The sequence below is a fragment of the Anolis sagrei genome, chromosome 8 (assembly GCF_037176765.1).
Source record: "Anolis sagrei isolate rAnoSag1 chromosome 8, rAnoSag1.mat, whole genome shotgun sequence".
NCBI classification, from domain to species: domain Eukaryota; kingdom Metazoa; phylum Chordata; class Lepidosauria; order Squamata; family Dactyloidae; genus Anolis; species Anolis sagrei.
The window spans coordinates 39875373-39888344 of record NC_090028.1 but is presented as its reverse complement, the minus strand read 5'-3'; the positions used below and the strand labels follow the sequence as shown (position 1 = coordinate 39888344).

The 12972-nt window shown below is 42.1% G+C and overlaps 1 protein-coding gene across 3 annotated transcripts; it reads left to right on the top strand.

Moving 5' to 3' along the window:
* Positions 1-2230: 2230 nt before the first annotated feature.
* C8H19orf12 (chromosome 8 C19orf12 homolog) lies at positions 2231-12502 on the top strand. Of its 3 annotated transcripts, none has more exons than XM_060788080.2 (3): positions 2231-2305; positions 10395-10570; positions 11463-12502. In XM_060788080.2, the coding sequence occupies exons 2-3, from the start codon at positions 10411-10413 to the stop codon at positions 11726-11728; spliced, it is 426 nt and encodes a 141-aa protein (XP_060644063.2). In that variant the 5' UTR covers positions 2231-2305; positions 10395-10410; the 3' UTR covers positions 11729-12502. The 3 variants fall into 3 exon arrangements, with proteins under 3 accessions (XP_060644063.2, XP_060644064.2, XP_060644062.2); XM_060788081.2 differs by lacking the exon at positions 2231-2305 and adding an exon at positions 2429-2551; XM_060788079.2 differs by lacking the exon at positions 2231-2305 and adding an exon at positions 5728-5914.
* Positions 12503-12972: the final 470 nt, after the last annotated feature.

Sequence of the window (12972 nt, the reverse complement as noted above, 5' to 3'; positions counted from 1 at the left end):
TGTCACCACCCCCAGCACCTTCAAGGTCAGTCCAGTCACTTCAAGGATGCCATCCATCCATCTTGCCCTTGGTCGGCCCCTCTTCCTTTTCCCTTCCACTTTCCCCAGCATCATTGTCTTCTCTAGGCTTTGCTGTCTTCTCATGATGTGGCCAAAGGACTTCATCTTGGCCTCTCATCTCCTTCCCTCTAATGAGCAGTCAGGCTTTATTTCCTGAAGTATGGAATGGCTGGATCTTCTCACTGTCCAAGGCACGCTCAGAACTTTCCTCCAACACCACAGTTCAAAAGCATCTCTCTTCCTTGGCTCAGCCTTCCTTCTGGTCCAGCTCTCACATCCGTAGGTGACTACGGGGAACCATGGCTTTAACTATGCAATGGATCTTTGTTGCCAGTGTGATGTCTCTGCTCTTCACTATTTCATCAAGACTGGACATTGCTCTTCTCCCAAGAAGTAAGTGTCTCCTGATTTCCTGGCTTCAGTCTACATTTGCAGTAATCTTTGCGCCTAGAAATACAAAGTCTGTCACGGCCTCCACATTTTCTCTCTCTATTTCCCAGTTGTCAATCATTCCGGTTGCCATAATCTTGGTTTTTTTTATGTTTAGCTGCAACCCGGCTTTTGCGCTTTCTTCTTTCACCTTGATTAGAAGGCTCCTCAGCTCCTCCTCGCTTTCGGCCATCAATGTGGTATCATCTGCATATCTAAGGCTGTTAATGTTTCTTCCAGCAATTTTCACCCCAGCCTTGCATTCGTCAAGCCCCGCACATCGCATGATGTGTTCTGCATACAAGTTGAATAGGTTGGGGAAGAGAATACAACCCTGCTGTACGCCTTTCCCAATCTCAAACCAGTCCGTTGTCCCATGGTCAGTTCTGACTGTTGCTCTTCTGGAGAACAATCTCTATGAGGAGCGGCTTAAGGAGCTGGGCATGTTTAGCCAGAAGAAGAGAAGGCTGAGAGGAGATATGATAGCCATGTATAAATATGTGAGAGGAAGCCACAGGGAGGAGGGAGAAAGCTTGTTTTCTGCTTCCCTGGAGACTAGGACACAATGGAGCCATGGCTCGTTTTAACCTTTAAAGCTCTAAACAGTTCTGGCCCACACTACCTGTCCGAAGTTCAGGGTCGCAGAAAGAAAACTTGCTCCCTCCTCCCTATGAGGAGGGAGCAAGCTTGATTTCTGCTTCCCTGGAGACAAGGACGCAATGGAACAATGGCTTCAAACTACAAGAAAGGAGATTCCACCTGAACATGAGGAAGAACTTCCTGACTGTGAGAGCCGTTCAGCAGTGGAACTCTCTGCCCCGGAGTGTGGAGGAGGCTCCTTCTTTGGAGGCTTTTAAACAGAGGCCGGATGGCCATTTGTCAGGGGTGCTTTGAATGCTTAGTGGGCTGGATACTCCTTCTTTGGAGGCTTTAAAGCAGAGACTAGATGGTCATCTGTTGTGGATGTTATGACTACGATTTTCCTGCTTCTTGGCTGAAAGGGGTTGGACTGTATGGCCCTCTTTGAACGCCATGATTCTATGTGAGAGCTGTTTAGCAATGGAACTCTCTTCCCAGAAGTGTGCTGGGGATTCCTTCTTTGGAGGCTTTGAAGCAGAGGCTGGGTGGCCATCTGTCAAGGGTGTTTTGAATACGATTTTCCCGCTTCTTGGCCAAATGGGGTTGGACTGGATGGCCCAGGAGGTCTCTTCCAACTCTAGAATTCTATGATTCTAACTTCCTGACTGTGAGAGGTGTTCAGCAGTGGAACTCTCTGCCCTGGAGTGTGCTGGAGATTCCTTCGTTGGAGGCTTTGAAGCAGAGGTTGGATGGCCATCTGCCAGGGGTGATTTGAATGCAATATTCCTGCTTCTTGGCAGAATGGGGTTGGACTGGATGGCCCAGGAGGTCTCTTCCAACTCTTTGATTCTATGATTCTATTCTATGATTCTATGAATATGATTTTCCTGCTTCTTAGCCGAATGGGGTTAGACTGGATGACCCAAGAGGCCTCTTCCGACACTATGATTCTATGATTCTAACTTGCTGACTGTGAGAGCTGTTCAGCAGTGGAACTCTCTGCCCAGGAGTGTGCTGGAGACTCCTTCTTTGGAGGCTTTGAAGCAGAGGCTGGATGGCCATCTGTCGGGGGTGCTCTGGAGTGATTTCCTTTTGCATGCCCAGGAGTGTGGCTGTCCTAGCCTTGAGCCAGGAAGGGAGAAGCCCCGCCCCTTTCGTCTGAGTGACGTCTCTCTTTCCCTTTGGCCGAGGGGGCGGGGCTGGGCCCGTGATGACGTCAGGGGACGCCCTGGGAAAGGTAGGAAAGCAGCTTTTGCTGGCTGGGATCTGGGTCTGGAAGGAAGGGCAGGGGAGGAGGAAGAGGAAGAGGAAGAGGAAGAGGAAGAGGAAGAGGAAGGAGGGCAGCCCGGTGGAGGCTCCCTTGGCCTCTCCACTGCCCTGCCTCCCTGCTACAGGGTCATGGGAGTTGTAGTTTGGAGAGGAAGCCAGCCCTCTTTGGCAGAGGGGGCTCCAGAGCTACTGTATCATCTCTGTAGCCTTTGTGGTTAGTGTGTTCTTATTACTGATACAAAAAAACACAATATGTTACAGCAAGCGAGATCTCTGTGCTGGATTTGGTATCACACAATCACAAGTCGAAGACTTCCCAAGTGCATAGGACTATTTTATAATAATAATAATGATAATTTAATTTAATATAATAACAACAATATATATATAATAATTATTATTTTAATATTATTTTATGTCACAGCAAACGAGATCTCTGTGCTGGATTTGGTATCACAGAATCACAAGTCGACGACTTCCCATGTGTTTAGGACTATTTTATAATAATAATAATAATAATAATAATAATAATTTAATATAACAACAATAATATATATTTAATAATTATTATTTTATATCACAGCAAACAAGATATCTATGCTGGATTTGGTATCACAAAATCACAAGTCGAAGACTTCCCAAGTGTCTAGGACTATTTTATAATAATAATAATAATAATAATAATAATAATGATAATTTAATATAATAACAACAACAATATATATATATATATAATTATTATTATTTTAATATTATTTTATGTTACAGCAAATGAGATCTCTGTGCTGGATTTGGTATCACAGAATCACAAGTCGAAGACTTCCCATGTGTTTAGGACTATTTTATAATAATAATAATAATAATAATAATAATAATATGCTGGATTTGGTATCACAGAATCACAAGTCGAAGACTTCCCATGTGTTTAGGACTATTTTATAATAATAATAATAATAATAATAATAATATGCTGGATTTGGTATCACAGAATCACAAGTCGAAGACTTCCCAAGTGTCTAGGACTATTTTATAATAATAATAATAATGATGATAATTTAATATAATAACAACAACAATATATATATAATAATTATTATTTTAATATTATTTTATGTCACAGCAAATGAGATCTCTATGCTGGATTTCATATCACAGAATCACAAGTTGAAGACTTTCCAAGTGTCTAAGACTATTTTATAATAATAATAATAATAATAATAATAATTTAATATAATATAATAACAACAATAATATATATTTAATAATTATTATTTTAATAGTATTTTATGTCACAGCAAACGAGATCTCTATGCTGGATTTCTTATCACAGAATCACAATTCGAAGACTTCCCAAGTGTCTGGGGCTATTTTATAATAATAATAATAATTATTATTATTATTATATAATATTCCAATCTACTAATAACAACAAGATTTTAAAATTATTATTTTAATATTATTTTATGTCACAGCAAATGAGATCTAGATGCTGGATTTGGTATCACAGAATCACAAGTCGAAAACTTCCCAAGTGTCTAGGACTATTTTATAATAATAATAATAATTTAATATAATAACAACAATAATATATACTTAATAATTATTATTTTAATATTATTTTATGTCACAGCAAATGAGATCTCTATGCTGGATTTGGTATCACAGAATCACAAGTCGAAGACATCGCAAATGTCCCTAGGACTATTTTATAATAATAATAATGATAATTTAATATAATAACAACAATATATATTTAATAATTATTATTGTAATATTATTTTATGTCACAGCAAACCATAGCTCTATGCTGGATTTGGTATCACAGAATCAGTCGAACACATCCCAAGCTTCTTGGACTAAATAATAATAATAATAATAATAATAATAATTATTATTATTATTATTATTATTTTAATAATTATTATTTTACTGATACAAAAGGTATTTTAATAATTAGTATTTTAATATTATTTTACTGACACAAAAGGTATTCTAATAATTGTTACTTTAATAGTATTTTACTGACACAATATGTCATAGGAAACGAGATCTATATGCTGGATTTTGTATCACAGAATCACAAGTCGAACACTTCCCAAGCTTCTTGGACTATTTTATAATAATAATAATAATAATAATAATAATTTAATATAAAAATCGCAACAATAATTATGATTTTAACAATTATTATTTTACTGACACAAAGGGTATTTTAATAATTAGTATTTTAATATTATTTTACTGCCACAAAAGGTATTTTAATAATTATTACTTTAATATTATTTTACTGATACAATATGTCATAGGAAACGAGATCTCTATGCTGGATTTCGTATCACACAATCACAAGTCGAACACTTCCCAAGCGTCTTGGACTATTTTATAATAAAATAGAACAAGCCATTAGAACCAATGCCATCAAAGCCAGAATTGAAAAGTCGACGGCAGGTCCCAAGTGTAGACTCTGCAAGGAAGCAGATGAAACAATAGATCCCATCCTCAGCTGCTGCAAGAAGATCATGCAGACAGACTCCAAGCAGAGGCACAACACCGTTGCTCAGGGGATTCATTGGAACTTGTGCCACAAACACCATCTGCCTGCGACAAAGAACTGGTGGAATTACAAGCCGGAAATAGTTACAGAAAATAAACACTTCAAACTCATCTGGGATTTCCGAATTCCGACAGACAAGAATTCTAGAGCACAACACTCCTGACCTCACAACCATGTTAAAAAACAAAGTATGGATCGACGATGTTGCAATCCCAAGTGACAGCAGGATTGCAGAGAAACAACTGGACACGATATGAGGATTTAAAGATTGAACTGCAAAGACTCTGGTACAAACCAGTCAAGGTGGTCCCAGTGGTGATTGGCACACTGGGTGCAGTGCCTAAAGACTTTGGCTTGTACTTAAACACAATCGGCGCTGACAAAATGACAATCTGACAGCTGCAGAAGACCACCCTACTGGGATCTGCACACATCATTTGCCGATACATCACACAGTCCTAGACACTTGGGAAGGGTCCGACGTGTGATCCAATCTGGGATCTGTCGTCAACTTTTCAATTCTGGCTTTGATGGCATTGGTTCTAATGGCTTGTTCTTGGGCTGCAAGAATCCCATTATTATTATTATTATTATTATTATTATTATTATTATTTACTTCCAAAAGTACTGGTTACCTAGTTTTTTCCAAAGTTTATTGAAACACTATTGAAAGTATCAATGATCCTTCAGTTTGTGTTTGTGCATCAAATGGAGAGAGACACACAATGCATGGCTGGGATGGTTTGCATGTGACCAGCCCTGGGACGATGACCTCCGGGCAACGGCAGAGAGGGCAAAAGTTGCTTATTTTAGACTACAGCTTGCAGAACCCCTCAGTTGTGTAATAAGAAGAAGAAGACACTTTCCCAGGCACTTCTGTTGCACTGCAGCCAGGCAGATCTGGGTGGTTTGTGGCTTGCATACAAGACTTGCTGTGGAAGGCGTTTATATGATTTTAATGTGGGGACTATAGCTGGCAATCTTCCATTCTGAAGTTTGGGGTCTGAAGGACATAGGGAAATTGTAAGTACAACTATCTGAATGTCAAAAGAGACTTGGAAAGTGTTGTAAGTTGGGCTTCTAGTGCCAGGAAGGTCATTATTATTATTATTATTATTATTATTATTATTATTATTATTATCATCATCCTGGGAGTGCACAACTCCAGTCGTTGTGGAGCCCTTGAGTGCTCCAGCTGGAGGTCAGCTGTGACCAGCAGTGCTGTAGCATTTGGAGAGGCATGAATGGAGGGTGAAAGAGAGAAACGTGCCAAGACTGGGACCTCCTTCCACCTGGAAACCAATGCCCTCACTGCGGGAGAACATGCAGATCATGACTCCACAGTCACCTACGTACCCACCGCCAAGATACTACACTTGGAGGACCATCATCCTCGGACTACGAGGGATCACCTAAGTATTATTATTGTACTAGCTGTACCCACCATGCCTTGCTGTGGCCAACTTTCCTTCCCCTTTCTCTCCTTTCTTCCTTCCCTTTTTTCTTTCCTTCTCTCCTTCCTTCCTTCTCTACCTCTTTCCTTCCTTCCCCTCCCTTTATCTTTCCTTTTTTCTTTCTCTCCTTTCTTCCTACTCTACCTATTCTTGGACTGTAACTCCCAGCAGTCCTCCTGATTGATTGCTTTATCTACCTACCTACCTATCTCTATCTATCTAATCTATCTATCTTACCTATTTGGAAGATTGCTGGGAGTTGCAGTCCAGGAATAGGAAATTGGAAATATGCACTGTATTGCCGTTTAGTTTCTTTTGTTTTTAAGTCCTTTCCGCTGTATTTTGGGAGAGATTTATGAGTGATGGTCACTCATTGGTTTGTTAAGAGTGTAGTGTCCAAATTTTGTGTCAATTCGTCCAGTGGTTTTTGAGTTATATTAATACCACAAATGAACATTACATTTCATTTATATAGGCTAGACGTCCCCGCTATGTGTTGCTGTGGCCCAGTCTGTGTATACGTGTTTTGTATTATGATTCTATGATTCTATCCATCTGAACATGAGGAAGAACTTCCTGACTGTGAGAGCCGTTCAGCAGTGGAACTCTCTGCCCCGGAGTGTGGTGGAGGCTCCTTCTTTGGAGGCTTTTAAACAGAGGCTGGATGGCCATCTGTCAGGGGTGCTTTGAATGCAAAATTCCCACTTCTTGGCAGGGGGTTGGACTGGATGGCCCATGAGGTCTCTTCCAACTCTTTGATTCTATGATTCTATGTGTATATGTGTGTGCGTATATTTGTGTTTATGTGTATATATGTGTGCTTGTGTATATATCTGGTTTCGCACATGTGTTGTAATGTATCATGTTGTTTTCTGGCTTTTTAAGTCTCTTCCGCTGTGTTTTTCAGTGTTTTTATGAGTGATGGTCACTTGTTGGCCTGAGAAGTGTCTTGTGTCCAAATTTGGTGTCAATTCGTCCAGTGGTTTTTGAATTATGTTAATCCCACAAACAAACATTACATTTTTATTTAAATAGATTTATTATTTATCTCTCCAGAAGGGGACTCAAAGCAGCTGGGTTTTAAAGCAACAATAACAACTTTATATTGTTGTTGTTGTGGTTCTTGTTGTTATTTCTTTTCTGCCTCTTCCCAAGATGCCAGGTGAGTTACGACACGATTAAAATACAATAGCCTCCTTCCTTACAGGCTTTGAAACAAAAGTCTGGATGGCCATCTGTCTGGGCTGCTTTGATTGTGCTTGTCCTGCATTGCAGAATGGGTTGGACTACGTGGTCTATGTGGTCTATGTGGTCTCTTTCAACTCTGTTAGTCTATGATTAGATAAAAAACATGAAACCATTTGAAACACAGATGGAAAACTGGGCTTTCTGCTGCTCTAAAGACTAGGACATGAAGTAATGAATTCAAATGGCAGGGAAAGAGATTAACATTAAACATTAGGAAGGACTTCCTGATTTCCTGATTGTAAGGAACTTCTTGACAGTAAGCTCATTCCAGAAGTGGAATCAACTGCCTATAAAGGTGGTGGGGTCACTTTCTCTGGACATCTTCCAAAAGGATTACTTACTTACTTAGGCGATCCCTTGTTGTCCGAGTAGGATTGTCTTCCAAGATCGGTGTCCTGGCGGTGCGTCCGTAGGTGACTGTGGAGCCCTATTCTTGATCTGAATCTTCTTCCGCAGTGAGGGCATCGGTTTCCAGGTGGAAGGTGGTCTCGGTCGGGGTTAGCTTGACACACCTTCCTCTTGGCATGTTTCTATTTCTCCCTCCATTCGTGCCTCTTCAAATTCTACAGCATTGCTGGTCACAGCGGACCTCCAGCTGGAACGCTCAAGGGCCAGGGCTTCCCAGTTCTCAGTGTCTATGCCAGAGTTTTTAAGGTTGGCTTTGAGCCCATCTTTCAATCTCTTTTCCTGTCCACCAACATTTCGTTTTCCATTCTTGAGTTCGGAGTAGAGCAACTGCTTTGGGAGACGGTGGTTAGGCATCCGGACACGTGGCCGGTCCAGTAGAATTGATGGCGTAGGACTATCACTTCAGTGCTGGTGGTCTTTGCTTCTTCCAGCACACTGACATTTGTCCATCTGTCTTCCCAAGAGATTTGCAGGATTTTTTGGAGGCAGCGCTGATGGAATCGTTCCAGGAGTTGCATGTGACGTCTGTAGACAGTCCTTGTCTCGCAGGCGTATAGCAGGGTTGGGAGGGCAATGGCTTTATAAACAAGCCCCTTGGTATCCCTACGGATGTCCCGGTCCTCAATCACTCTCTGCTTCATTTCGCCACCTATCTTCCCAGGAGATTTGTAGGATTTTCCGGAGGCAGTGCTGATGGAATCGTTCCAGAAGTTGCATGTGACGTCTGTAGACATTCCACGTCTCGCAGAGTTGGGAGGACAATAGCATTATAAACAAACACCTTGGTATCCCTATGGATGTCCCAGTCCTCAAACACTCTCTGCTTCATTTGGAAAAACACTTCACTCGCAGAGCTCTGCCGGTGTTGTATTTCAGTGTCAATGTTGACTTTTGTGGTGAGGTGGCTGCCAAGGGAGCGGAAATGGTCCACATTTTCTAATGTGACACCATTAAGCTGTATTTCTGGCATTGGAGAGGGGTTGGCCAATGACTGCTGGAAGAGCACTTTAGTTTTCTCGATGTTCAATGACAGGCCGAGCTTCTCATATGTTTCTGCGAAGGTGTTCAGAGTGGCTTGTAGCATAGTGTCTAGATCTAGGGAAGTAATGCTACCCCTCTTTTCCACTTTGATTAGACCACATCTGGAATATTGTGTCCAATTCTGGGCACCACAATTCAAGAGAGATGTTGACAAGCTGGAATGTGTCTAGAGGAGGGCGACTAAAACGATCAAGGGTCTGGAGAACAAGCCCTATGATGAGTGGCTTAAGGAGCTGGGCATGTTTAGCCTGAAGAAGAGAAGACTGAGAGGAGATATGATAGCCATGTATAAATATGTGAGAGGAAGCCACAGGGAGGAGGGAGCAAGCTTGTTTTCTGCTTCCCTGGAGACTAGGATGCAATGGAACAATGGCTTCAAACTACAAGAGAGGAGATTCCATCTGAACATGAGGAAGAACTTCCTGACTGTGAGAGCCATTCAGCAGTGGAACTCTGCCCCGGAGTGTGGTGGGGGCTCCTTCTTTGGAAGCTTTTAAACAGAGGCTGGATGGCCATCTGTCAGGGGTGATTTGAATGCAATATTCCTGCTTCTTGGCAGAATGGGGTTGGACTGGATGGCCCAGGAGGTCTCTTCCAACTCTTTGATTCTATGATTCTATGAATACACACAGATGGCATTGTCATCAGCATATTGGAGTTCTATAACAGATGTTGTAACCTTGGTTTTGCACCAGTGGTTCTCAACCTGTGGGTCCCTAGATGTTTTCATGTTCAACTTCCAGAAATCCTAACAGTTAGTAAACTGGCTGGGATTCCTGGGAGTCGTAGGCCAAAACATCTGGGTAGCCACAGGTTGAGAACCACTGAAGACCTTTACCTTTAGCTGGAGGTCCCATATTGAGTGAGGGATTGAATCAGATGTCTCGCATGGTAACATTCAGCTTGTGGAACAGGCAAGTTTTGGAGACAGAAAAGAGAAGTTGAGTTGCTTATTGAGTTTCCCTGTTATTCTACTTTCTCTTCTACTTTTTAAAACCACTTTCACGCAAGCAAAACCATGCCCAGCCTTGTTCCGGAAAGGATTTTACTTTATTGGCAACTTTAGCGTTTGACCCTTGTTGGAGGCAATTTGGGAACTGTAGTACCATTTGCAAGCTGTATTTTAGAACAGGATCTACTGAAGTAGTTCGCACAGACTTCCAGGTGAGAGCTCACTCAAATGTTTCTATGTCTATTTCTGATATGCATATAAGCCCATCTAAGAAATATCCACATTTTTTGACTATATCTCCCCAAATCCCTGACCCAAATGGCCATGAGTCCATGTGGCTGAATGACAGGAAGAAACCACCTCCATTGTGTTAAAGCTCTCGATGTAATATTCTTTGAAGGTGCAGCCCATGCAAGATGCCTGTCAACGTGAATGACGTGATGCAGCTCCTGTGCCATGTCTCAGAAGAGCGGAAAATGAAGGCGGCCGTCAAGCACTCTGGACGGGGCGCGTTGGTGGCCGGTGCCACTGCTTTTGTTGGGGGATTGGTGGGAGGTCCTCCCGGCATAGCCGTAGGTGAGTAAGCCGTTGTTGAGCCAGTCCTGTACAGGCAGTCATAGAATCATAGAATTATAGAATCATAGAGTTGGAAGAGACCTCATGGGCCATCCAGTCCAACCCCATTCTGCCAAGAAGCAGGAACATTGCATTCAAATCACCCCTGACAGATGGCCATCCAGCCTCTGTTTAAAAGCCTCCAAAGAAGGAGCCTCCACCACACTCCGGGGCAGAGAGTTCCACTGCTGAACGGCTCTCACAGTCAGGAAGTTCTTCCTCATGTTCAGATGGAATCTCCTCTCTTGTAGTTTGAAGCCATTGTTCCGCGTCCTAGTCTCCAAGGAAGCAGAAAACAAGCTTGCTCCCTCCTCCCTGTGGCTTCCTCTCACATATTTATACATGGCGATCATGTCTCCTCTCAGCCTTTTCTTCTGCAGGCTAAACATGCCCAGCTCCTTAAGCCGCTCCTCATAGGGCTTGTTCTCCAGACCCTTGATCATTTTAGTCGCCCTCCTCTGGACACTTCCAGCTTGTCAATATCTCTCTTGAATTGTGGGGTCCAGGATTGGACACAATATTCCAGGTGTGGTCTCACCAAAGCGGAATAGAGCATGGGGAGCATGACTTCCCTAGATCTAGACACTATGCTCCTCTTGATGCAGGCCAAAATCCCATTGGCTCTGTAGATTTGTCCTTAAGTTGAATCTGTTTATCAGTTGGAAGAGGGACACTTTAAAAGTGCAAATCCAGCCATGTATGTATGTACATGGGTTGAATGAAAAGTAATGCCTCCACCTTCATAACTCCTCAACAGATGGCAGTACTGATATGCAGTAGGTTCTGGCTTGTTCAGTAGACTCTCCTCCAGCTGTGATGTTTTTTTAAATGTCTTTCTGTGTTGCTTCCCAAGGCGGTGCCGTCGGTGGTTTGATCGGGGCCTGGATGACCAGCGGACAGTTCAAGCCCATTCCTCAGATCCTCCTGGAATTGCCTCCCGTGGAGCAGCGGAGGCTTTACGACCGCGCCTTCGCCATCATCAGCAATTTAGACTGGACGGACGCTGCGCAGCTCATTGCCCTCGTCATGGGAAACGCGGCCATTCAGGAAAAGTTGCTCACTGTCCTGACTTCCTATATCACCAATGAGCTCAGAGCAGAAATCCAGTATGGAAAGTAGATCCCGACCTCAATCTGATTGTGTGGGTTTTCTTATTTATTTATTTTTTCAGGGTGCAAAGTGTGCCTGTTCTATGTAGTGGAGAATATTTTAAATCTATGAAGATAATAATAGATTTAGTATGGATGCGGAAGTAGTAATCATCATGGTATGATAACAGTGATTCCTAAATAAGAGTCAACGTGATTTTGGGAAGGTATCTGTGACTGGTTTGCCTCTGTTCCAATATCTGGATTTCTTTTCCACCAGCACTTTCCTATGTTGCCCCTAATTGGCAGCATCTTAATTTTGGTTTTTGTGCATAAATGTGCTCACTTGGAGCGAAATCTTGGTTAGAACCCAAATGAATGTGGTCTCCAGATGAGCAAGAGCATGCTGGAAAGATAGTATTTTACTAGATGGTCAATGAGGGCATCTGATTCCAAACTTGGATAAACTTGGTATTGGAGCGACATCTCTGAACGTGCCCAAGACTGGTTTAGGGATTGAAACCATGGCACACCTTGGAAGTAGGCCTGACCCACCTGCTATTCTAATAAAACAAAACAGTGGGCAAACAAGAGGATTATACTGGCCAACGTGACTCTCTTAACATTAGATATGGATAACTGCTATGATTTGCCATGTATTTTGGTATGTTCATAACACCACTTGAAATGATAGTTGTCAAGATACCTTGACTTATTGACCTCTTATTGTGAAGGACATTTTTTTAAAAAAGAACAAAACATATTGTGTGAGTGATTAAGAATACATTACGACTTTTTGACTTAAGCAATTTTGGATTTCTTTGTACTTTGTGTGTGTGTATTATTTACATCTACATGGTTTCAAGTAATACCCCTGTCAGAGGTTATTTGCTTTCTCAGCCTTGTTGCCACTGTTCTATTTATTTTATTTATCGTGTCAGGAGCAAACCAAAACAGTTGCATTGCATTAAAAACAAACAAACAAACAAAACAAAACACAAAGTTTGCAGACTTGGTATTCTACTAAATGTCCTTTGACCAGTATCTGGCCACTTAGAATCATAGAATCATAGAATCAAAGAGTTGGAAGAGACCTCATGGGCCATCCAGTCCAACCCCATTCTGCCAAGAAGCAGGAATATTGCATTCAAATCACCCCTGACAAATGGCCATCTAGCCTCTGCTTAAAAGCTTCCAAAGAAGGAGCCTCCACCACACTCCGGGGCAGAGAGTTCCACTGCTGAACGGCTCTCACAGTCAGGAAGTTCTTCCTCG

What these genes read in the sequence shown, in the direction of transcription:
- C8H19orf12 (XM_060788080.2), top strand. Translation starts at nt 10,411, where the DNA reads ATGCCTGTCAACGTGAATGACGTGATGCAGCTCCTGTGCCATGTCTCA. An exon ending in TCCTCCCGGCATAGCCGTAG is followed by an intron (nt 10,571 to 11,462) that starts GTGAGTAAGCCG and finishes TTGCTTCCCAAG; the next exon opens with GCGGTGCCGTCGGTGGTTTG.